General features: G+C 35.4%; 2 protein-coding genes across 3 annotated transcripts in view; both read left to right on the top strand.

The window, feature by feature from the left end:
• VPS54 (VPS54 subunit of GARP complex) overlaps positions 1 to 22784 on the top strand; it is a 177840-nt gene that overhangs the window by 152297 nt on the left and 2759 nt on the right. For both annotated transcript variants that reach the window (XM_077134375.1, XM_077134374.1), the window contains exons 20-22: positions 105 to 185; positions 12887 to 12994; positions 14975 to 15069. In XM_077134375.1, the coding sequence (XP_076990490.1) occupies positions 105 to 185; positions 12887 to 12994; positions 14975 to 15069 (284 nt within the window). The remainder of the gene's footprint in view (positions 1 to 104; positions 186 to 12886; positions 12995 to 14974; positions 15070 to 22784) is intronic.
• LOC143660895 (uncharacterized) lies at positions 3949 to 7627 on the top strand. Its single transcript, XM_077134376.1, is given in 1 exon segment — positions 3949 to 7627. A coding segment is annotated over 1 exon segment (1785 nt). The 5' UTR covers positions 3949 to 4137; the 3' UTR covers positions 5923 to 7627.

Below are 22784 nucleotides of genomic sequence, written 5' to 3'. Positions count from 1 at the left end.
TTTTTCATACTTTTTATAATGGAATAAATTTAATTCCTTATTGTTAAGTATTTTATAGATGTGTCCCAGGGACTTAAAAATACCATGTTATTTCTCATTTATAGGACTACCATGACCACATAGCTGAAATATCAGCTAAGCTTGTAGCGATAATGGATAGCTTATTTGACAAGCTGTTATCCAAGGTAATGATTTATGGAAATTGTTAAGCTTTGCTTAAAGACAAGTGGCTTTTCATTTTGTAGAGGATCCTTTCCTTTATAAATACCTGAAATGTTAGAAACTAAATTTTCAGAAGATATTCAACAATTGGTAGAATGTTTATTTTTTTTCAGGGAAAAATGATCATCTGCCATGGCCAAGGACACTTATTAGTTATCTATCAAATCAAATTCTTTGGTGTTTCCTAAACAACTCCATAAATGTTCAGATTTCCCAAACATTAATACTCTTCTCCTAATTAGGTGCAGGGGGTTGATTCTAAGCATAGTTCATATAAGTAATTTTATATTAGCTAAGTTGAAGAATATGTCCCCTTTTCAAAACAGAATTTAGGCTGAGAGCCTACTAGAGGCAGAATTGAAAGGATAAAGATCAGAATAGGGGAAAAGTAAATAAATGCTTTGATAATTTATAATTATAAATTGATAATTAATTTCAGTCCTGCACCCCCACCTCCACCCCAATCCTTTTTCCCTCTCCCTCTTTCCCTTGCCTAAATTTTTCAATCCATCTCTTATGAAGAAAACAGAAATTTCATAAATTGGAGGTTTGAAGTTTTATTCAACTTGTAATTTTTACCCAAGATACTTTGATTTACTTTTTTTCCTACTTGTATCCTTCTCATTCTGAAATGGCAGGAGCAGCAGGTGCATAAAATCATAAATGTGCAAAATAAAGTGGTGCATATTCATGCATGTAAACGTGCCTAAATCTTTGAAGATGACCGTGGTGAAGGAGTGCTTGGAAAATAAGATTGCTTTTGTGTAGTCTAGCACTCTGAAATTTTTTGGTCACTGGACCCCTTTTCATTCTTAAAAATAATTGGGGCACCCAAATAGCTTTTGTTTATGCAAGTTGTATCTATTAGTCAGTAACATTAGAAATTAAAACTAAGAAATTATTAAAATATAAGTATACACAAACACATTCCATTAGCCTTCATAATGATGACATCATCATGTTATCTAAAAAAAAAATGCTATTCCATCATGAGAAAATGTTTATGTAAAAATAGAGGACATTTTAATGTTGTTATAAAATTGATTTTTACCTCACAAACTCCTGAAAGGTCTCGGCCTCCCAAATCTACAGAACACACTTTGAGAGCCTCTAGCGTAGTGATAGACAGCATAGTTGTTTTATGCTCTACTTTCCAAGAAGCTCTAGGGATTTATAATTGTGTATGAAATGCCTATATTATAGTATTCCTATTAAATAATTTCTAGTTCTGAATGGGAAAGAATTATTGTTGTTCAGAAATGCTTTATTTCTTGATAGTGCCAAGTAAAAGTTAAATTCTAAATTGTATTCCACCAGTTTATTTTTGGATTCATGACATCCTTCTGGGTACTAAAAATCAATAACACGTAGTGCCTGCCCTCAAGATGTTTACCATGTGGCAAGGGAGGTGACTATAAACAGCTAACAGTGTAGAATAAGCAGTGGAACTTGTAATAGACTGTGCAAGACAATGAAGCAAAATTTTTAAAATGCCAGTATTCTTAAAACCCCAACTTTACTCTATCACTTGGGTTATCTACAGAGTTTTTGAACAAGAATTGTACTGTAGCTCGACATTTTCCCTGTGAAAACTCATTCATTTTATTCTTTTTTTTTTGTAAAGAAAATTATTCAGTGAGCCTCCCATATATTCATCATCTATATTTAAGTTATTAACATTTTACTTTGTTGCCAAAATATTTTAAAATAAATTTGAGGCATTATGATATTTCATCCCTGTATACTTAAGTGCATTTCTAAAAAATCAGGACACTTTTGTACATATCCGAACTACCGTTGCAATACTTAACAAAAATAGCAGTAATTCCTTAATATCATCTAATATCTATCCTTATTTGAAGCTTACCTATTGTTCCAAAATGGCTTTTTATAGTAACTTATTTGGACAAAGGCTTTCTGTGTTGTTCACACATTGGTACATCTTTTAAGTCTTTTATAAACTAAACTAACATACCTCCCCCCTTTTTCATGAAAACTTGTTGAAGAATATAGTTAGACTTTTGCAGTGTAGTATTTTCTCAACTATCTTCTTCATTGATGATTTCTGTTCCCTGTCTGGTATGAGCCCGCATGTTATGTTTCCTTGTTTCAACAAGTCTTTCTTTGTCATTCCCTGCCCTATTTGCTGTTATGGGTTGCCCAGGAGCTTGGCCCTGCTTTTAATTCATACCATGATAATAAAGAGTGTTTGATTTGGGTTCACCTCTTTGTTTTTAGCTTTTCATTTTCTTATCTGAAAATTCAATTTTGGGAAAGAATGGTGACACAATAATATAAAATAAACTGCTAATAAAAATAGACTGCTAGGAAATATAAATATAAAGCTAATAAGTAAGGGTGACATTGCTTGGCTAAAATAAAATGTTAAAATCTAATTGTACTACTGGTGAAACTAATGCCCAAGCCATCATTAATTTATTCATTCATTCAACAAATGTGCAAAGCATTGAGTAATCATAAGAGTGAATAATCCTTGGATTTTGTACTCTAACAGCAAAATATCTAGTAGGGCAAGCATATCAATATAACAGGAGGGAAAATGAGTAAATATCATAAAGAAGGAGTCAATTTAGTTAGTGTCAATGGAGCTTTTTATATTTTGGGAGAGATGATTGCTAGCTGGGAGGGGAAATCTGGGAAAGCTTTATGGGTGAGATATGCATTAAGTTTTACTTTTAAAAATAGGTAAGATGAGGATAAATAAAGTTGAGGTGAAGAGATATTCTAGCAGATATGTTGGTGGGAATAAGAGGATAGTTTAATGTCAGGGTTTTGAAGTCAGATAGAACTAAGTTCACATTCCAGCTTTCTCTTGTGTTAGATTGAAGGGCCTTCAGCAATAATTAATCTACTTAATCCTGTTTCTGTTTCTAAGCGGGGATAATAGAGCCTACCACAGAAGGTGATAGTGAGGATTAATGTGATACACGTGAAGCACTTTTATCACATGTCTGATTATCGCAAGTTTCAATAAATGCCTACTGCTGATGCTTTTGCTGTTGTTAATAGCAAGCCAGTCGTTCCATTTAGCTAGTGTATTAGCATGGGTGAATGGAGAAGGAATGGCCAATCTATTCAAATAATAATAGAAAGCTTTGACTACCAGTAGAAAGCTAAACAATTTAGGTCAGCTTTATTGTGGTATAATTTACGTTCTATAAAATTCATCCTTTCTAAGTATACAGTTTGATGAGCTTAACAAATGTGTATGATAGTGGAACTACCACAGCCAAGATATGGAACAGTTCCATCACCCCTAAACATTTCCTGGGCTCTTTTGTGGTCAGTCCTTTCCCCATACCCTTAGTCCCTGGCTAATCAGATTCCTACTATCTGATTTCATATAGTTTTACCTCTTCCAGAGAGGTCCTATAAATGGCATCACAAAGAATATAATCTATGGTGCTGGGCTTTCACTTACATAATACTTTTAGAATTCATGGCTGTTGTTGCATGTGTCATTAGTTTGTTCTTTTTTATATTAGTATCCGTGATATGGTTATACCACTATTTGTTTATTCAGTCACCAGTTCATGAGCATTTGAGTTGTCTCCAGTTTTTGACTGTTGTTCTCCTGTTTTGGACTGCTATAAATGTTTGTGAATGGTTTTTGTGTGGGCATGTGTTTTCATTTCTTTTGTGTAAATACCTTAGAATAGAATTGCTGGTTGTATAGAAGATGTAACTTTATTAAAAACTTCAAATTGGCCCCTGCCCCTCCTGGCCCGGCTCCGGGCGCCGGGCGTTTGCCTGCGGGGCGGGCAGCTCTGGGGCCGCGGTCGGCCCAGGGGTCAGCTCCGGGACGAGACCCGACCTCCCGGGAACCGCCACAGGCCCGGGGGCGAGATCCATCTTCCCGAGACTCTGCCCAAGGGAAGAACCCAGAAAGAGGACATGGCTACTGAACAGGAGGAAGCAAGGTCTCAGGTGTCCGTGACCTTCAAGGACGTGGCTGTGCTCTTTACTCGGGATGAGTGGAGAAAGCTGGATCCTTCTCAGAGAAACTTGTACCAGGATGTGATGCTGGAGAACTACAGGAATCTGATCTCAGTGGGACTCCCATTTTCCAAACCAAAAGTGATCTCCCTGTTGCAGCAAGGAGAAGAACCATGGAAGGTAGAGAAAGAAAGTCCTGGAGGCTCCTCTCTAGGATGGAAGAGCAGTCATAAAACCACAAAGTCAACTCAAACACAAGACTCATTTCAGGGACTGGTAATGACAAGATCCAAAAGAAATGGGCCTTGGGACTTTAAATCAGAAAATCCCTGCATATATGAAAATAGATTAGAAAAACTGGATAAAAAGGAGAAAATTCTCACTATAGAAAGAAACCATAGAAATATTGAATTTGGCCAAAAGTTAAGCCTAAAGCCAGTCCCTGATAGACAACAGATAGTTTCTAGGGAAAAAACACTGCCAAAATGTGAAATGCAAGGAAATGCTTTTAAACAGAATTCAAATTTATTTAACCAACAAAAAATCAACGCAACGGAAAAACGGTATAAATGCAGTATGTGTGAGAAAACCTTCATTAATAATTCATCCCTTTGTAAACATGAGAAAAACCATAGTGGAGAGAAATTATTTAAATGTAAAGAATGTTTGAAAGCATTCAACCAAAGTTCAGCTCTAATTCAGCATCAAATAACTCATACTGGAGAGAAACCCTATGTATGTAAACAATGTGGGAAGGCCTTCACTCTTAGTACATCTCTTTATAAACATCTAAGAACCCATACTGTGGAGAAATCTTACAGATGTAAAGCATGTGGCAAATCCTTCAGCCGAAGGTCAGGCCTTTTTATACATCAAAAAATCCATGCTGGTGAAAATCCCTATAAATATAATCCAGGTAGGAAGTCATCTAGTTACAGCACATCCCTTCCTGGATGTCAGAGAATTCATTCCAGAAAGAAGTCCTATTTATGTAATGAATGTGGCAACACTTTTAAGTCTAGTTCATCCCTTCGTTATCATCAGAGAATTCACACTGGAGAGAAACCTTTTAAATGTAGTGAATGTGGGAGAACCTTCAGTCAGAGTGCATCTCTTATTCAACATGAAAGAATTCACACTGGAGAAAAGCCCTATAGATGTAATGAATGTGGAAAATGCTTCACTTCTATTTCACGACTTAATAGACACCAAATAATTCATACTGGTGAGAAGTTTTATAGTTGTAATGAATGCGGTAAAGCCTTAAGTTCCCACTCAACACTTATTATTCATGAGAGAATTCATACCAGAGAGAAACCATGTAAGTGTAAAGTATGTGGAAAAACCTTCAGGCAAAGTTCAACTCTCATTCAACATCAGAGAATGCATACTGGAGAAAGACCCTATAAATGTAATTAATGTGGGAAAACATTCAGGTGTAACTCATCCCTTAGTAATCACCAGAGAATTCATACCGGAGAGAAACCATATCGATGTGAAGAATGTGGGATGTCTTTTGGTCAAAGTTCAGCTCTTATTCAACATCGCAGAATTCATACAGGAGAGAAACCCTTTAAATGTAATACATGTGGGAAAACTTTTAGACAAAGTTCATCACGTATTGCACATCAGAGAATTCATACTGGAGAGAAACCCTATGAATGTAATACGTGTGGGAAACTTTTCAACCACAGGTCATCCCTGACTAATCATTATAAAATTCATATAGAAGAAAACCCCTAGAAAGTAGATTTCCATATGCAAAAGCCTTAAACCAAAGCTCAACAGAGAATACATAGTTGTGATGATGTAATAAATGTAATGGATATGAGAAAACCTTTTCTATAGGAATTAGTTCTCATCAGATACTAAATTCCAGGGATAAACCTTGACTATGAAATAGAGATGAGGAAAGCATTCACATCTGTCAGACCCTCAACCTGAAATGAAGAAATCACAACAGGAGACATTAACTTTGAGTGTTTGTAAAATAAGAGGTTTTTTTGGTCTCCCTTTCTACAGCAGTATACGTTAGATGTAAGATGTGACCATCATAAACATCTGGGTGGGTGGTGAGGTTTGTATTGAATTTCTCACTAGAAAAACATCAGACCATATAGACTGGTAATATATTTTTTATAACATTTTAATAGCATACAAAAAGAATTGTTTAAAGAAACTACATTTTTAGAGAAAAGGACCAAATAAAAGATAAAAACGAACTGTTAACTACCTCTCGGTCTCTGGGGTTTGTCCTTTTCATTACCTGATGTCAAACTTTGTGCATGGATTTCATTTAAAAAGATATAATAAAGATCTGTTCTCTTCAAAAACTTCAAATTGTTTTCCAAAGTGGTTGTTCGTTCCATTTTGCTTTCCTGTGTACAGTATATGAGAGTTCTTGTTGCTTTTCATCCTCACCAGCTATCGTCTGTCTGTTTGCTTGCATCTTCTAGTAGTAGTGTGTGTGTGTGTGGCATAGCATGTCAGTGTAATTTTAATTTACATTTCTCTAATGACTAATATGTTTAGCATTTTTTCATATGTTGTTTTTGGTTTTGTTTTGTTTTGAATTTTGCCATCCATATATGTTCTTTGGTTGTGTCTATTCAAGTCTTCTGCACATTTTAAAAATTGTGTTGTTTAATTATTGAGTTGTAAGTGTTCTTTATATACCCTGGATACAAGTCTTTATCAGATATTTGTTTTGCAAATATTTTCTCCCAGTCTGTGGCTTGTCTTTTTATTGTCTTAATATTATCTCACTAAGAGTAGTTTTTAATTTTGATGAAATCAAGTTTTTCATTTTTTCTTTAATTGTTCATGTGTTTTGGGTCCTAGCCTAAAAAATCTTTGCATAACCCAAGTTGCAAAGAATCTGCTATATTTTCTTCTGGAAATTTAATTTTTAAGTGTATGATCCATCCCTATTTGATTTTTGGATATATTGCAAGGTATGAGTCAATGTTCACTCTTTTTGTTTAGTCAGTTCTTCCAGCACCATTTGTTAAAAAGGCTATCCTTTTCCATTAAATTACCTTGGCACCTTTGTCAGAAGTTGGTCAACTATTTTGTGTGGGCCTGTTTTGGGACTGTATTTTTTGTTCTCTTGATCTATATACCTGTCTTTACATCAGTACCACATTGTCTTAATTACTGTAACATTTTGGTGGGTCTTAAAATCAGCTAGTGTGAGTCTTCCACATGATTTCTTTTTTAAAATTGTTTTTAACTATTCCTGATAAATTTAGAAGTCAATAAATTTTGCTAAAAAGACAGCTGGGATTTTGATTGAAATTGTATTGCATGTAGAAATCAATTTGGGACAGTTGACATCTAAACATTATCGAGTCTTCTGAAGAGACTATATTCTGGAATCATCTTGCACCCACTAGCAGGTGCCTATTGTGTATATCTTTTTTATTCTGTGTAACATTGGTATCTTTTTTTTTTTTTTTTTTTTTACATAGGCAGGTACCGGGAATTGAACCTGGGTCCTCTGGCATGGCAGGCGAGCATTCTTGCCTGCTGAGCTACCATGACCCGCCCCACATTGGTATCTTGAAATTGGCTGTGATAGGAATATTTACACCATAGAATTCAACAAATACTACAAATCAGTAATTTTCAGCAAATTGTGCACACATTTTGTTAAATTTATCCCTAAATAGTTCTTTTTTATGCTATCATAAATTGCATTTTAAATTTCAGTTTCCAACTAGTCAATGTTAGTTTATAGAAATACAAGTGAATTTGTCTATCGTGACTTTATATTTTGCAACCTTGCTACACTCACGTATTCTGGTGCCATTTTGTAGATTCTTTGTTATTTTCTGTTTACACAATCATATTGTCAGCAAATAGAGTTTTACATCTTTTCCAATTAGTGCATCTTATTTCTTTTTCTTGCCTATGGCACTGACTAGGAGATGTAGTAAGTGTTTAAATAGAAGTTCTAAGAGAGGATATGCTTGCTTTTTCCCATCTTGGGGAGAAGTGTTCAGTCCTTAACCATTAAGGATGATGTTGTAGATTTTTATAGATGCCTTTATCAAGGAAGTTCTCATCTGTGTCTAGTTCATCGAGAGGTTTATATCATGAATAGGTGTTGAATTTTGTCAAATACTTTTTTTGCATCTATTGAAGTGATCATATGTTCTTTCTTTCTTTATCTGATATAGTGAATTACATTGATTGATTTACATATGTTGAACCAAACTTGCATTCCTATAATAAACCCACTTGATCATGATGTATTGTCCTTTTAAAATATTGCTAAATTTGATTTGCTAATATTTTGTTAATGATTTTTGTAGTGTATAATGAGGGGTATTGGTTTGAAGTTTGTTTTGTTTTGCTTTAGTGTCTTTCTAATTTGGGTATCATGGTAATGCTAGTCTTATAAAATGAGTTGGGAAGTGTTCCTTCCTCTTCTGTTTTCTGAAAAAACATGTGGAGAATTGGGATCTTTTTTCTTAAAAGTTTAGGAACATTTAAAATATGAATTTTAAAACATAAAATTTACCAGTGAAGCCATCTGACCCTTGTGCTTTGTCTGAAAAAGTCTTTATTTTGCCTTCGTTTTTTTTTCTTGTTGTTCCAGTTGTTCACTTTATTTTGAAATAATTTCAAAGGTATAAGGTAGTTGCAAGAATAATACAAACCCCATAGAAAGCTCCAACGTATACCACACACATACACCCTCAGTTAACATTTTGCCACCTTTGTCCTTGCTCTCTCTCTCCCCACTCCCCCCTTCCCATTCCCCCCTTTCTATTTTCTGTACATCTGACAGTAGCTGGTTGCTTACAACATATCCTTGACCACATAATATGTCCATGTGCATTTCCTATAACCAAGGTTATCCATTTATATAATCATTTTAAAGGCTGTAATCAAGTTCAAGAAATTTAACATTGATATAAAGCTTACATTCTATATTCCATTTTTTTCTTATGCTCCAGTAATGTCCTTTTGAGCCTTTTCTCCTCCATTCTTAGATCCCATTCAGTATCATGTTTTACATTTATCATCATCTCTTTAATTTATCTTTCTCTTTTTTAAGTTGTGAAAACATATACAGCATAAATCTTCCCAAACAAATCAGTACCACCTTCCATTACCTCAGCTTTCCTTTCATCCCAAACAGAAATCCTATTCTCAGTTTGTATTAAGTCCCCGTTACCCCTGCCTCCCATACCTGGTACGCTGTACTCTACTTTCTGTCTTTATGAGTTTGCATATTCTTGATATTTTCTTTGGTTGTCCTGGGGCTTAAATTTAACATCCTAAATATATAGCAATTTCATTTGCTTTAATATCTACTTAACTTTAATAACATACATAAACTATGTTCTTTTACCCCTGCATCCCCCCAACTTCATGAAGCTCTTGTCACAAATTACATATTTATGTATTATGAATCTAGAACCATTGATTTATCAGTATTTGTATATTTGCCTTGTAAATCTTATAGTAATTAAAAAGTGAAGTTACAAATCAAAAGTACGATAGTACTGGTATTTATATTATGTCATTATCTTTAATAACCAGAGATCTTTATTTCTTCATGTGACTTCAGTCTGTTCTTTAGTATCCTTTCCTTTCAACCTGTAGAACTACCTTTAGCATTTCTTGTGGAGCCAGTCTAGTGGTGACAAAGTCTATCAGCTTTTGTTTATTTGGGAATGTCTTAATCCCTCCCTCATCTTTCAAAGACAGGTTTGTCAGACATGGAATTCTTGGTTGACAGGTATTTTCTTTCAGCACTTTAAATATGTCTTCCCATTGCCTTTATACCTCCATGGTTTCTAATGAGAAATTGGTCCTTAATCTTACTGGTGTTCCTTTGTATTTGACATGTGACTGTCAGGAATTCACTCTTAGGTTTGGCATTTAACCGTTTGATTATAACATGATGGGTGGTCTGCATCTATTTGGGTTTATCCCGTTTGGAGTTCCTTGAGCATTGTAGATGTGGATGTTCATATCTTTCATTAAATTTGGGATGTTTTCAGCTATTATTTCTTTGAATATTCTCTCTGCCTCTTTCTTTCTTCTCTTCTGGGAGTTCCTCGGTGCATATATTGGTATTCTTGATGGGGACCCACAAGTTTCTCAGGTTCTGTTCACTTTTCCCCATTCTCTCTTTTTTCTGCCTTTCAGACTGGATATTTCAATTGTTTTATCTTCAAATTCACTGATTCTTTGGCAGTTACTTCTTCCCATGCTTTGCCAAAAGTGAGATAGTTCCTGTGTCCTTTATCTCCTCAGAGGGCCTTGTCACTCTTTGAAATCAGTTACCTTGGTTGCCTTATGACATCTGGTTTCTGATGGGTTCAAGAAAAGTTGTAATTTTTTAGATTAACATACTTTTTTCTTGTGATAGTGTTGTAGCAAAATTGCAGCCTTCTAAATTTTAAGCAGAAGCAGAACTCAACAGTTTGTAAGCTAGTCAATCACATAATTAGAATTGCACTTTAGGAGGATTAATCTGATAGTGTATAAAATGCATTTGGGGTGTTATGGGATGCCCTCTATTTGGAATAGTTTCACCTAATTCTTTTCCTTTAAAGACTCAGCAGCTCAGGTGTGCTGCTCAGGAAGCCATATCTGACACAGCCTAATTGTTCTTTTCTTGTTTTCCTATAACATAGAGTGTGTACCTTTGGGAATGTCTGCTTTTAGACAGCTCCCCAAAGGGACTGTCTCTGATTCATCATTGGTGCAATCCAGCTAGCAGTATCTGATACATTCATTCATACATACATCTGAGAAAATATTTATTTAGAGCTTACTGTGTGCCAGGCAGTCTTATTAAATGTTTGTCAAACTAATATGTGGACTAGTAAAAAGTGCTTTGACAATTGTTCAGATGGGAAGTATTGAAGGCCTCACCTAGGGCCTGTTTCTCAACTGTGGCAGTTTTGCCCCCTGGAAGACATTCAGAAATCTGGAGATATTTTTGGTTGTTAGAACTTGGTGGGGGTTACTACTAAATCCTAGTGAGTAGAGGCCAGGGATGCTGCCCAGAAACCTACTGTGCACAAGACAGCCCTCACAACAAAGAATTTATCTGGTCCAGAATGTCAATAGTGTTGAGGTGGAGAAACTGACAGTACTGTTTTAGTTTAGTAGGCTTCCATAACAAAGTACCACAGACTGGTTGGTTTAAAACAACAAAACTTATTCTTACTGCCCTGGAAGCTAGATGTCCAGCAGGGCCATGCTCCCTTGAAGTCTGTAGGGAAGAATCTGTTCCATGCGTCTCTGCCTCTTTATCTGTTCCTGTAGCTTGCTGGCAGCCCATGGTATTTGTTTTCTCAGTTGTCACATGGTATTCTCCCTTATGTCTCTCTCCTGGTCTGGTCTGTGTCCAAATTCCCTTTTCTTACGAAGACACCACTCATATTACATTAAGGGCCCACCCTACTCCAGTATAACTTCAATTTCACTTGCCTGATTCCATCTGTAAAGACCCCATTTCCAAATAAGATCACATTCTGAAGCACTGTAGAGTAGGACTTCATCATCTCTTGGGGGACACAAGTCTATCCTTAACAAATACTAAATTAAAAGAGAAAAATAATGTGCAAAATAATTTGAAAGTATAGTTGATGGGATTTAATCACTGATTAGATATGGGAACATAAGGAAAATGAGTTAAAGAAAAACAATTGGAGATTTCAAGACTGACAGGGATGGCTAATACCAGCAACTATAATGAAAAGGGGAAGAGGAGCAGGTTTGGGAAAGCTCAAAGTAAATTCTATTTTGGAAAGAAAAAATATCTTCCAAATAACAGCAAACTTGCAAATACTAAGGGAAATGAAAATACTAATTAGAACTATCAATCCACTGATGAATGGATAAATACAATGTAATTTACATATACAGTGGAATATTATACACCCATAAAAAGGAATGAGGTACAGTAGGACCTTCTTTTGGGGGTGATAAAAATCTTCTGAAATTAGCAATCATGGTTCTGCAGTGCCATGAATTTACTAAAAGCCAATTAATTTTATATTTTAGAATGATAAATGTTATGGTATATGAATTATATCTCAAAGCTGTTGTTAAATATATAAATATGAGACATTTGATATATTTCTAGGCTGAAGAGAAACAAATCCTTAGATGGTTATAACTTTGCTAATCTTGGTTTAGTCACATGGTGTTTATTCTTCTATAGCAGTAATTGGAACTCATCACCTTTGATGGGTTATTTAGCCCAAATTTGTTTTATAAGTAAAAATGCTATGTAATTTAAGCTATGTGTATTCTAAAATGTGAGCCCAAAGATTATTATCTAAATCATTCTACTGTATTATTCAAGATGTAAGAATAGTAAAATGAATTTACTTGTTTTAATTCTCAGTATGGAAAGTTGCTGAGAAAGTCTTCTCTTATCTTAGAGTAAATATGCTAACTATATATTGGTCCACCTACAAAAGAAAAAGGACTTTTTAATTCTAACAGAGTTATATTGATTTCAGATGTGTTCATGTTGATACATCCGTAAGATTCTGTTTACAAAGTAATCTGTTAATTTGTAGTAAGTAACAGATCACAGATGAAGTATAAACTTGAGCACTATACCAGAATTAGACATGTAGAGGCAAAGAACATACTGTCTCAGTGAAGAGTTGGGATAATATGCAGTCCAAAAGCAATGATCATAATTCTTAGTATCTTTCTTTGCCAGTATGAGGTGAAAGCTCCTGTTCCCTCTGCCTGCTTCAGGAATATTTGTAAGCAAATGGCAAAAATGCATGAAGCTATATTTGATCTCCTTCCAGAAGAACAAACACAGGTAAGTAGCAATTCTTCAAACTGCTTTTTAATATATAACATATAATGTACATGCAGAATTGAGGTGCTTTTAAATGCATTTAGCACAGTTATACTTAGTTCTTGTTCCACCATGATTGTTATAATTTTTTTCAATCGTATATTGATGAGTGAGACATGGATAAAAATTTCTAATTTTAAAATGCCCCTTGCTCTGACAGGCCAGAGTAATAGCTTTGCTATATGGTCGGTAATTCTGAAAAGCAGACTTTCTGTTTGTCCATTAAGTATCAGAAATACCAGATTCCATTTACATCATTCATTATGTTATTAGGCCAAAAATCAAAGTTGACATTTATCAATGAGTAGCAAAATATGTTACTCACTGTGAGTATAATCCAAATGGATATGGGAGGAATCATGGATGGAGTTACTAATGAGATTATAAACTAACTCAATCAATAATGCATTATTGTTAAGATTTGTTAGATCATCATAAGTAATCTATTAAAAGCACAAACTAGGAAATATAGCAAAATAGATAGTCCTTGATACCTTTCACCTATGAAATATCCGTCCTTCATCTGTACTGTACCCTCCCCTATGAAAATATTATTAGAGTTCTCTTAGCTCTTTAGTGACACCACTAACTCCAGCCCCTCTTTTCCCTCTCCTGGTACTTCAAGTATTCCTTTTTTTCCCAGTCCTTTTTTTTTTTATCCCTCCCCCCCAGCCTCCTGCTGCAACCCATTCCCTCTGTACCAGATGATCACATTCAAACCTAGTTGTAAAATGATACAGTGTTGTGACACAAGCCTAATTGTTGTTTAGCTAATAAATTTAACATTCACTGGGATATTTGCTATTCAAACAAGTTTTTTTCAGTTTGTCTCTGATTGGTAGAGTACATGGAAATGCTATGTTAGAGCAGAAGATAGCTTTCTTAGTGACTCTTGCCTACTCTGGTGTCCTTTCAGTGCCACCTCAGACTTCCATCCTATATAGCTAGTACCATTTTTCTTCATGCTTCCCTAGGTTTTCATTGATCATACCTACATCTGATTAAATATCACCCAAATCCTTTGAGGCTCATCAAGAACTGAGGGGGTGTCATAAGGTCTGGAGCGCCAACTAAGGTCTCTTTTTCCATTCTCATTTCTTCCTAATCAAGCCATCCTCATTGTACATGTAAGATCCTCCATCTCTGATAGCCTGACCTTCTCGGTTTGCCATCCAAGTTCTAAATCTAGAGCAAGGTTTAGCCATGTTAGGGAGCTGGGCATAAAAGTACTTTGTGTGTTTTTATGTGCATCATGATTTATAGGGTGCTCTTGTCAAAACTGGGCAAAAGTAATGTTTTATGTCAGAGTATTGCCACTTGAATACCGGTAATTTCATAAAACTTTTCTATAGATCATTTTAAGTGTATGTATAGATATATATTTTTCCCTCTATAGAAATTATTCCACAAAATCTTTTCTATAAATTAATTGTTTATAATTTTAGGTCATGTATTTTGCCATGAAATATTGGCCCATTGCATCAAATACTGCAGAGAGAAACAATAATATACTTTGAAGTGATTTTATTAATTTAGAAAGATTAATTGCATCTTTCTTTGCCTCTACCTTGTCGCCTTTTTTCCCTATCATGTTCCTAGTTAATATACTGCAAAATCTTCTACTGCATTTTATTCGTTTTACCTTTTGTGGTTGACCCCACTGACACAAGCCAAAGGAGTTCTTCCAAGGTGCTTAGAAAGGCATCAATAAGTTCAATCTTTAAAAGAAATACTTAAGAAGGGAAAAAATAGCTTTTATCCAACCAAGGAGAAAAACCCTAGTGAAATAGCAATTAATTGTTTCAGAGGAACATTTTAAAATGCCAAAGCAAAGGTTTTGTTTTTTTTGAATAGTTTCTCCAAATAATATTGATAACTCAGGTATTTACATCTTTTACTTCCAATAGAACTTTAAGAGATTTCATTTTATTTTTTTCCCAGATGTTGTTTTTAAGAATTAATACAAGTTACAAACTTCACTTGAAAAAGCAGTTATCTCACTTAAATGTGATAAATGATGGAGGACCTCAGAATGGGTATGTTTTTAACTTATTTTTTCCACCTACTACCATATTGAATTGTGTTGATGATTGGTTTTTATTCTTAATTCTTTGCTTTTTCTGCTGTAATTATGTTGGGGCTCAAAATTGTGAAATAATCAGCCTTTTACCTTTTCTTTTCCTACCCATATGGAGATGATATATTTGTATATATGGTTTATAAATGAGACTTTAGATTAGCAGGGCCTTGTTAGGTATCCAATAGTCTTCTCCTCTCTAAACAAAACTTTTAAAACCCTGCTTAGTAGTTGTGTGAGCATGTGAAAAAAAAGACCACATGAAGCACTGAACCTTGTGCTTTATTTATAAAATGAAAAGGTAAAATCTGCCTTATTTTCTTCACAGTTTACAAAATATAATGTCTAAGTGTGTATATATGTGTATGTGGTGTGTATATCTAAAAAATAAAATATATTTTTAATGTAAGCTGTTGTACAAATTGTATGCATTACTATTAAGATAATCTTATATAAAAGAAAAAACGTAAGATTTGGAATCAGAAAACTTGGATTAAGTCTTAATTTTGCTACTTACTAGCCGTATAATTTGGATAATTCACTTACCCTTCTGAGCCTTAATCTTCTTAACTTAAAAAAGAGGGATGATGATAAAAGTTCCCTCGTAGGATTTTGTGAAGAACAAGGTAGATAAAGATAAAGATGGGAGGGAGATTTTACAAAATATGAAGCGCTGATCATTTAGTTGTATCTTAAAATGATTTCCTTAGTGCATTACCTGTCCCATGGAGTTTTAGGGAAAAAATGTTTGGTTCCTGTTAAAGGAATTTCAGGTTTAAATCTCAAACTCATAAGAACAACTGAAAAAAATGTATCTTGGAGTCAGAAGTTGGCCTTGCCATTAAAAAAGTATACTGAATTAATTTGGCAGAAAAGCAATTTGGAAGGTTCAGGCTGCTGAATCTTTCAGTCAGACTGAATTTTGGAATTTTTATGCAAAAATTTGATTTTCTCTTCTTTCATTGTCACCTGGTTCTTTTTATGAGAATTATTATTTTTTAAAATTTCAAAGCTACATAAAAGTTCAAAGAACAATTCAATAAGCACCAGTTTTACCACATATGCTCCATGTCTCTCTTTGTGCACGCACACACACTTCCCTTTTGCCAAAGGTCCAAAGTATGCTGCAGTCATCATGCAATTTAACTGTTAAATCCTTTATCATGCATCTCTAAAAACAGGGGCCTTCTTCTGTACAGCCATAACACCATAGCCTCCTCTAAGAAAATCAACATTAATGTAATAGCATCATGCCACCGCACAGATATTTCCAACAAGAACACCATATGGGTGACAGTGTATATACATCCCTTTTCATGTCAAATGGTACAAATGTATTATAAAATTGGTACCTGCTACTTCCGGAGAAGATGGCGGCTTAGTAAGACGCGCGGGTCTTAGTTCCTCCTCCAGAAAAGCAACTAAAGAAACAGAAACAATACGAAACAGCTCCTGGAGCCACGACAGAGACCAAAAAGACAGTGTACCCCATTCTGGAACGGCTGAACGGACAGGGAGAATCCGCTGCGGTGAGATACCCGAGGGGCGTGCGTTTTCCCGGCCGGGGCGGCTGGCGACTGGGGTCCCCTCCACGCACGTGGCTCCCCAGTCTGACTGGGAACGTTGGATAGCGGGGCCCTCCCGCCACGCTTGGCATCTCGGGCCAGCTGGGCAATTTGGACCGGCACTCCCCCAAGCCGCGGTGGCCGGCGACCGCCCCCCTCCACGCGCAGTTTCCCGGGCTGACTGCGAGATTCGGATTGGCAAGTTAAAGGAGCCACAGCATCTTTTACTGGTGGGTCCCGCAGACAGACGAGCGCCACCTACTGGGCAGGAAAAGAAAAACAGAGCCCAGAGATTTCACAGAAAAACCTTTCAACCAGCCGGGTCCCACACCCAGGGAAATCTGATCAAATGCCCAGACACCAGCAGAAAATAATGGATGACGCTCGGAAAATTGAAGATATGGCCCAGTCAAAGGAACAAACCAATAGTTCAAATGAGATACAGGAGCTGAGACAACTAATGCTGAATATACGAACAGAAATGGAAAAACTCTTCAAAAACCAAATCAATAAATTGAGGGAGGACATGAAGAAGACATGGGCTGAACAAAAAGAAGAAATAGAAAATCTGAAAAAACAAATCACAGAACTTATGGGAGTGAAGGACAAAGAAGAAAAAATGGAAAAAACAATGGATACCTACAATGGTAGATCTAAAGAGACAGAAGCTACAATTAGTGAACTGGAGGATGGAACATCTGAATTCCAAAAAGAAACAGAAACTATAGGGAAAAGAATGGAAAAACTTGAGCAGGGGATCAGGGAACTGAATGACAATATGAAGTGCACAAATATACATGTTGTGGGTGTCCCAGAAGAAGAGAAGGGAAAAGGAGGAGAAAAACTAATGGAAGAAATTATCACTGAAAATTTCCCAACTCTTATGAAAGACCTAAATTTACAGATCCAAGAAGTGCAGCGCACCCCAAAGAGAATAGACCCAAAAAGGCGTTCTCCAAGACACTTACTAGTTAGAATGTCAGAGGTCAAAGAGAAAGAGAGGATCTTGAAAGCAGCAAGAGAAAAACAATCTGTCACATACAAGGGAAACCCAATAAGACTATGTGTAGATTTCTCAGCAGAAACCATGGAAGCTAGAAGACAGTGGGATGATATATTTAAATTACTAAAAGAGAAAAACTGCCAACCAAGACTTCTATATCCAGCAAAATTGTCCTTCAAAAATGAAGGAGAAATTAAAACATTTATAGACAAAAAGTCACTGAGAGAATTTGTGACCAAGAGACCAGCTCTGCAAGAAATACTAAAGGGAGCACTAGAGTCAGATACGAAAAGACAGAAGAGAGAGGTATGGAGTAAAGTGTAGAAAGAAGGAAAATCAGATATGATATATATAATACAAAAGCCAAAATGGTAGAGGAAAATATTATCCAAACAGTAATAACACTAAAAGTTAATGGACTGAATTTCCCAATCAAAAGACATAGAATGGCAGAATGGATTACGACCCAGCAATACCACTGCTAGGTATCTACTCAAAGGACTTAAGGGCAAAGACACAGATGGACATTTGCACACCAGTGTTTATAGCAGCATTATCTACAATTGCAAAGAGATGGAAACAGCCAAAATGTCCATCAACAGACGAGTGGCTAAACAAACTGTGGCGTATACCTACGATGGAATATTATGCAGCTTTAAGACAGACTAAACTTATGAAGCATGTAATAACATGGATGGACCTAGAGAACATTATGCTGAGTGAGTCTAGCTAAAAACTAAAGGACAAATACTGTATGGTCCCACTGATGTGAACCGACATTCGAGAATCAGCTTGGAATATATCATTGGTAACAGAGACCAGCAGGAGTTAGAAACAGGGTAAGATAATGGGTAATTGGAGCTGAAGGGATACAGACTGTGCAACAGGACTAGATACAAAAACTCAAAAATGGACAGCACAATAATACCTAAATGTAATGTAACTATGTTGGAACACTGAATGAAGCTGCACCTGAAATATAGTTTTTTGTTTGTTAAAAAAAAAAAAAATTGGTACCTGCTGTTGAAATTTTTCTCCTGAAAAGATAAATAGCATATTTAGAACCTCAAGCCTTTTGATATAGATGTATACTGTGCCCTGACATATACGATAATAAAATACTTATATTCTTGCTACCAAGAATTCATCATTGTTATTTTATTTTCACTTGAAAAAAGTTATTCATATAAAAGAAGTGGCATTTCAAATGAAGGCAAAGTACCCTTCACCCCAACTCTAGCCCATCACCCCTCACCTCAACTCTCAAGCAACATTTTTGCTGAATTTGGGCTGATTCCTTTTAGTCCTCATTTATTATCTCTTTATCTATGAAAAATATGTAGTGCTTTTTACTTTTTTTCTTTTTTTTGCATGGGCAGCAGGAACTGTATAGTGCTTTTTAAAAATTTTGTTATATTGTGCATATGCAGATATTTTTATTTTTTACATTGTTAATAATTTATGTGTGTAGTAGTCATCTGTTTTTTGACTTCTGTGTAGTGTTCTGTTGCGTTAATTGACCATATTAAATCATCTATTATTTCCCCTAGTGATAAATTTCTAGATCATTACTTTTTTCCATTATAACCATGCTACAAAGATCTTTATACATGTTCACTGGTATGAACATTTCTTTAAATTATACAGATTATATAGCTACCAAATGGATCAGAGCACATGTGTATTTTCACTCTACTAGGTATTGCCAGATTGCTCTCCAAAATATCTGAACCAAGTTTATACCACCACCAGTTGTTTGTAAAAGTTTATTCTCCACATTTCACCAACATTGCTATTGCTAAATTTCTTAGTTACTGCCATTCTGTTTGGGGGCAATGGATCTTGGTTTTGATTCACATTTTTCTGATGTTGACCATCTTTTTATATGTTTATTTTTTCATGTGCCTTCATCTGAGATTTTTCCTATTCATTTTCTTTGCACATTTCTTTCTTGAGCACTTTTGTCTCTTTTTTCTTGATTTTGTATTTTTTAATATACTGTGATACTAACCCTTTGTTGGTTTTATGTGTTGCAAATACCTGCTTTTCTTTCATGTTCTCTTTTATCAAACAAAGTTTTGCCACTTTGATGTAAAGCATATATTTTCTATACGCTTGTGCAGGCTGTGTGTAAATAGGTGTGTTATTAAACTTAGCTGTTAATATGAAAAATATATTTGTTAATTTGATGTTTAATTTTAAAGTATGGGAACCTCACCTTAGAAAAGTTTTGGTGTTTTTTGAGCCATTGTTGTTGTCAGCTTCAATCAGTGTTAACTATTGATCATCTTATCTCAAAAGAAGCATGAAAATTTAGATTCTTTTTCTAGATTTTTAACTGCCTAAATTAGACAAGTTTCAAATGAAAAATAAAATCCTTATTCAATTCTGCCATGTAACAGTGGGTGAAATGTTAAATATGGAAGTCCAGGGATACATATCAATTAGAGTGCAGATATTAAAGATTGTGAACAACATCTTGGCCCTAAGGAATCCAGCAGTCCAGAACTTATGCTATTTAAAATAATTAGGCTTATCTAGATTCTCTCTTCTCTTTTACAAACCACTAAATTCCCAGGAGCCATATTTATCAAAATAGACATCTAATCAGGCCACTCCCTATTTTTTATGCACGGAGCGTTGACATTTCTATTTACCTGAGGGGTGCATAAAATACATATGTTTAAGCCACACTGAAATCAGATTTCTAAAAAACTATATTCACCTTCAGAAGAATGATATAAAATATATTGGTTGTCAATTGGTAAAACAAAAAGCAGGAGGAGAAATATATTTTTACTCCTTTAGAAATCAGAGTTGCCCTATCACTTAACCCATTTTCCCCTTGGCTTTGAGAAATATTCATGGAAAAATAGGACCAAGTCCAGCTTTCTGCTCTTTCCTCCCTTAATTGAACCTATCCTTCCTGACAAAGGTATGAAATCTCAGAACTGCTGAAAGCAGGAGAGTGAGCCTGCCAGCACACACACACACACACACACACACACACACACACACACACACACACACACACGTGCTCCAGGCCCCAGATAAGCAACCATTTCCCTCAGTCACTCTAAGCCTCAACTCTCCATTTATAAAATGGGGTAACAGTAGTATCTATTTTCCAGGACTATTTTGAGAATAAAACGAGTATTATAAATGTAAACACTAAAATCTGTGAGGCAGTCTTTAAATGCCAATTATTGCCTATTTTCCTCTGCTCTAAAAGCCACTTGCAGATAAGCTGGTAGGGCATTATATAGATTTTGGAATCATGAATTTTAGATTATTTATTTCTTCCTAAAGAAACTGGATTGTGAGTAGTTTAGAGAGATACTGTTTGCCTACCAATTCATTCAGCTAAGTCATCACTACGATCAGGCATAAAAAAGCTAGATTCTGTAAGGTGGTTTTTTATTTTTGTAAGTACTTACTAAGTGATTTCCCAAGTGACATTTTCCTTGTGGGTCACAGCAATGTCAGTGGAGGAATTGCTTCAGGGACTGAACAGGTGAGTAAACAGCTTCTTTTTCTTAGTGCGGATCATTGATTGTTCTGTGCCAGGTATTAGACCAAGCCCTTTGTAAGCATTTTCTTATTTCTGAACTTACTAGGTACCATTGTTGCCATTTTAGAACTGAGGAAAATGAGACACAGAAGTGAGAACTGAGGTTACACAGGAAATAGCAGAGCAGCATTCAAACCAAGGCAGTTAGTCTCCAGACGGCACTTTTATTCCCCTACACTGCCAAAATTACTGAATGCCATTTTTTTAATGGAAGAGATAAAATAGTGAAAGGTATGAAATAAAGGTTAAAAAGAAAAAGCAGAGAAAAAAATTAAATTCACAGAAAATATATGAAGATCAGAAAGCTTAAAACAACTTCCACACAGTGGTAAGTAGGGCCCTTTATGTTACAGTTGAGGTGGTTTGAGGCAAGAATAACTTAAGTTGTTCCATTTTGAGTGTGTGGAGGTCACTGCAGGTGGGCCCAGGGAGCAGGAGCTTGGTTGATGCTCACAGGGAGCAAGGGCTGAGTTGATGCTCACTTGTTTGTCATAGAGCCTTAGAGCTGAGTGTGTACCATGGCACACATAAAGCCTATCTGGGGCTGCTGCTGGTGAGGCTTAAGCAACCTACCCACCAGGCCATCAAGAGAACACATCTGGCCAAGACTAGTTTCTTTTTTTGAGCACCTGATCTTACCATTTAAAAAAAGATAATCATTAGCAAACTATTGATTGTATACTTAACTCATGATTGAACTGTACTTCTATATGAGGAACTTCACTTATTCCACCAACATTTATTGCATCCCATTTGCAAGGCAAGGACACCTCAAGTAACATGATGGGACTATAAGTTGTATTGGCTGAGACCAAGTAGAAAGCTGAACATTTTATACAGAATAAAACTTTTTTCCTTTTATACAGTTAGGAGTCTGTGCATTGATAAGCTAGTAAAAGTTCAAACTCATTATTTCATAATTATTTCACATAATTATTTAATTATCTGTAAAGTGAAACAATACTGTTTTCAAATGAACTGTATGAGCTGTATCCCGCATGTGTTCTAAGAACCTAATTGCCACACTGGGAAATGATCATGCATAAAGGCCCTTAGTTGTCCTGTACTTGAGGTATTTTATGGTGGGAGTTAGGAAGCATCATTGCCCTATAGACATTTTTAGTTGCTTATGAAAATATCTAATTTTAAAATTAATAAGCAATTAAAAATCTGCCATCCATATATTAAGCTCTTCCATATATTTGCACCCTCTTAACAATTCTCCTGACATTTTCTAAATCTTTTACTGAGCCTCAGGATATACCTAACGTTGAAAAATGAGATTACAATTGAACACAGCAGTAACATCAATGTATTTGACATTTTCTAAGATTATTTTTTTTAGCAAGTTAAAGAGTAAATAATTCCTGGTTATTCTTAAATAGTTCAGTGTCTACAGGAAGAGTTCTCTCAGGTATAGACATTGTGACAGCTCAGTACTCAAAAGTTATTTCCCTTTTCATTGTTACATTATCAGTTTTGAGTTTTCTTCTTTCTAGTAGCATCAGTCCCAGCCTTCTCTTAACTCAAGATGG

This window comes from Tamandua tetradactyla, chromosome 17, assembly GCF_023851605.1.
Source record: "Tamandua tetradactyla isolate mTamTet1 chromosome 17, mTamTet1.pri, whole genome shotgun sequence".
NCBI lineage: Eukaryota > Metazoa > Chordata > Mammalia > Pilosa > Myrmecophagidae > Tamandua > Tamandua tetradactyla.
Note: the sequence above shows the minus strand (reverse complement) of the source record. Positions and strands in the feature narration are given on the sequence as shown.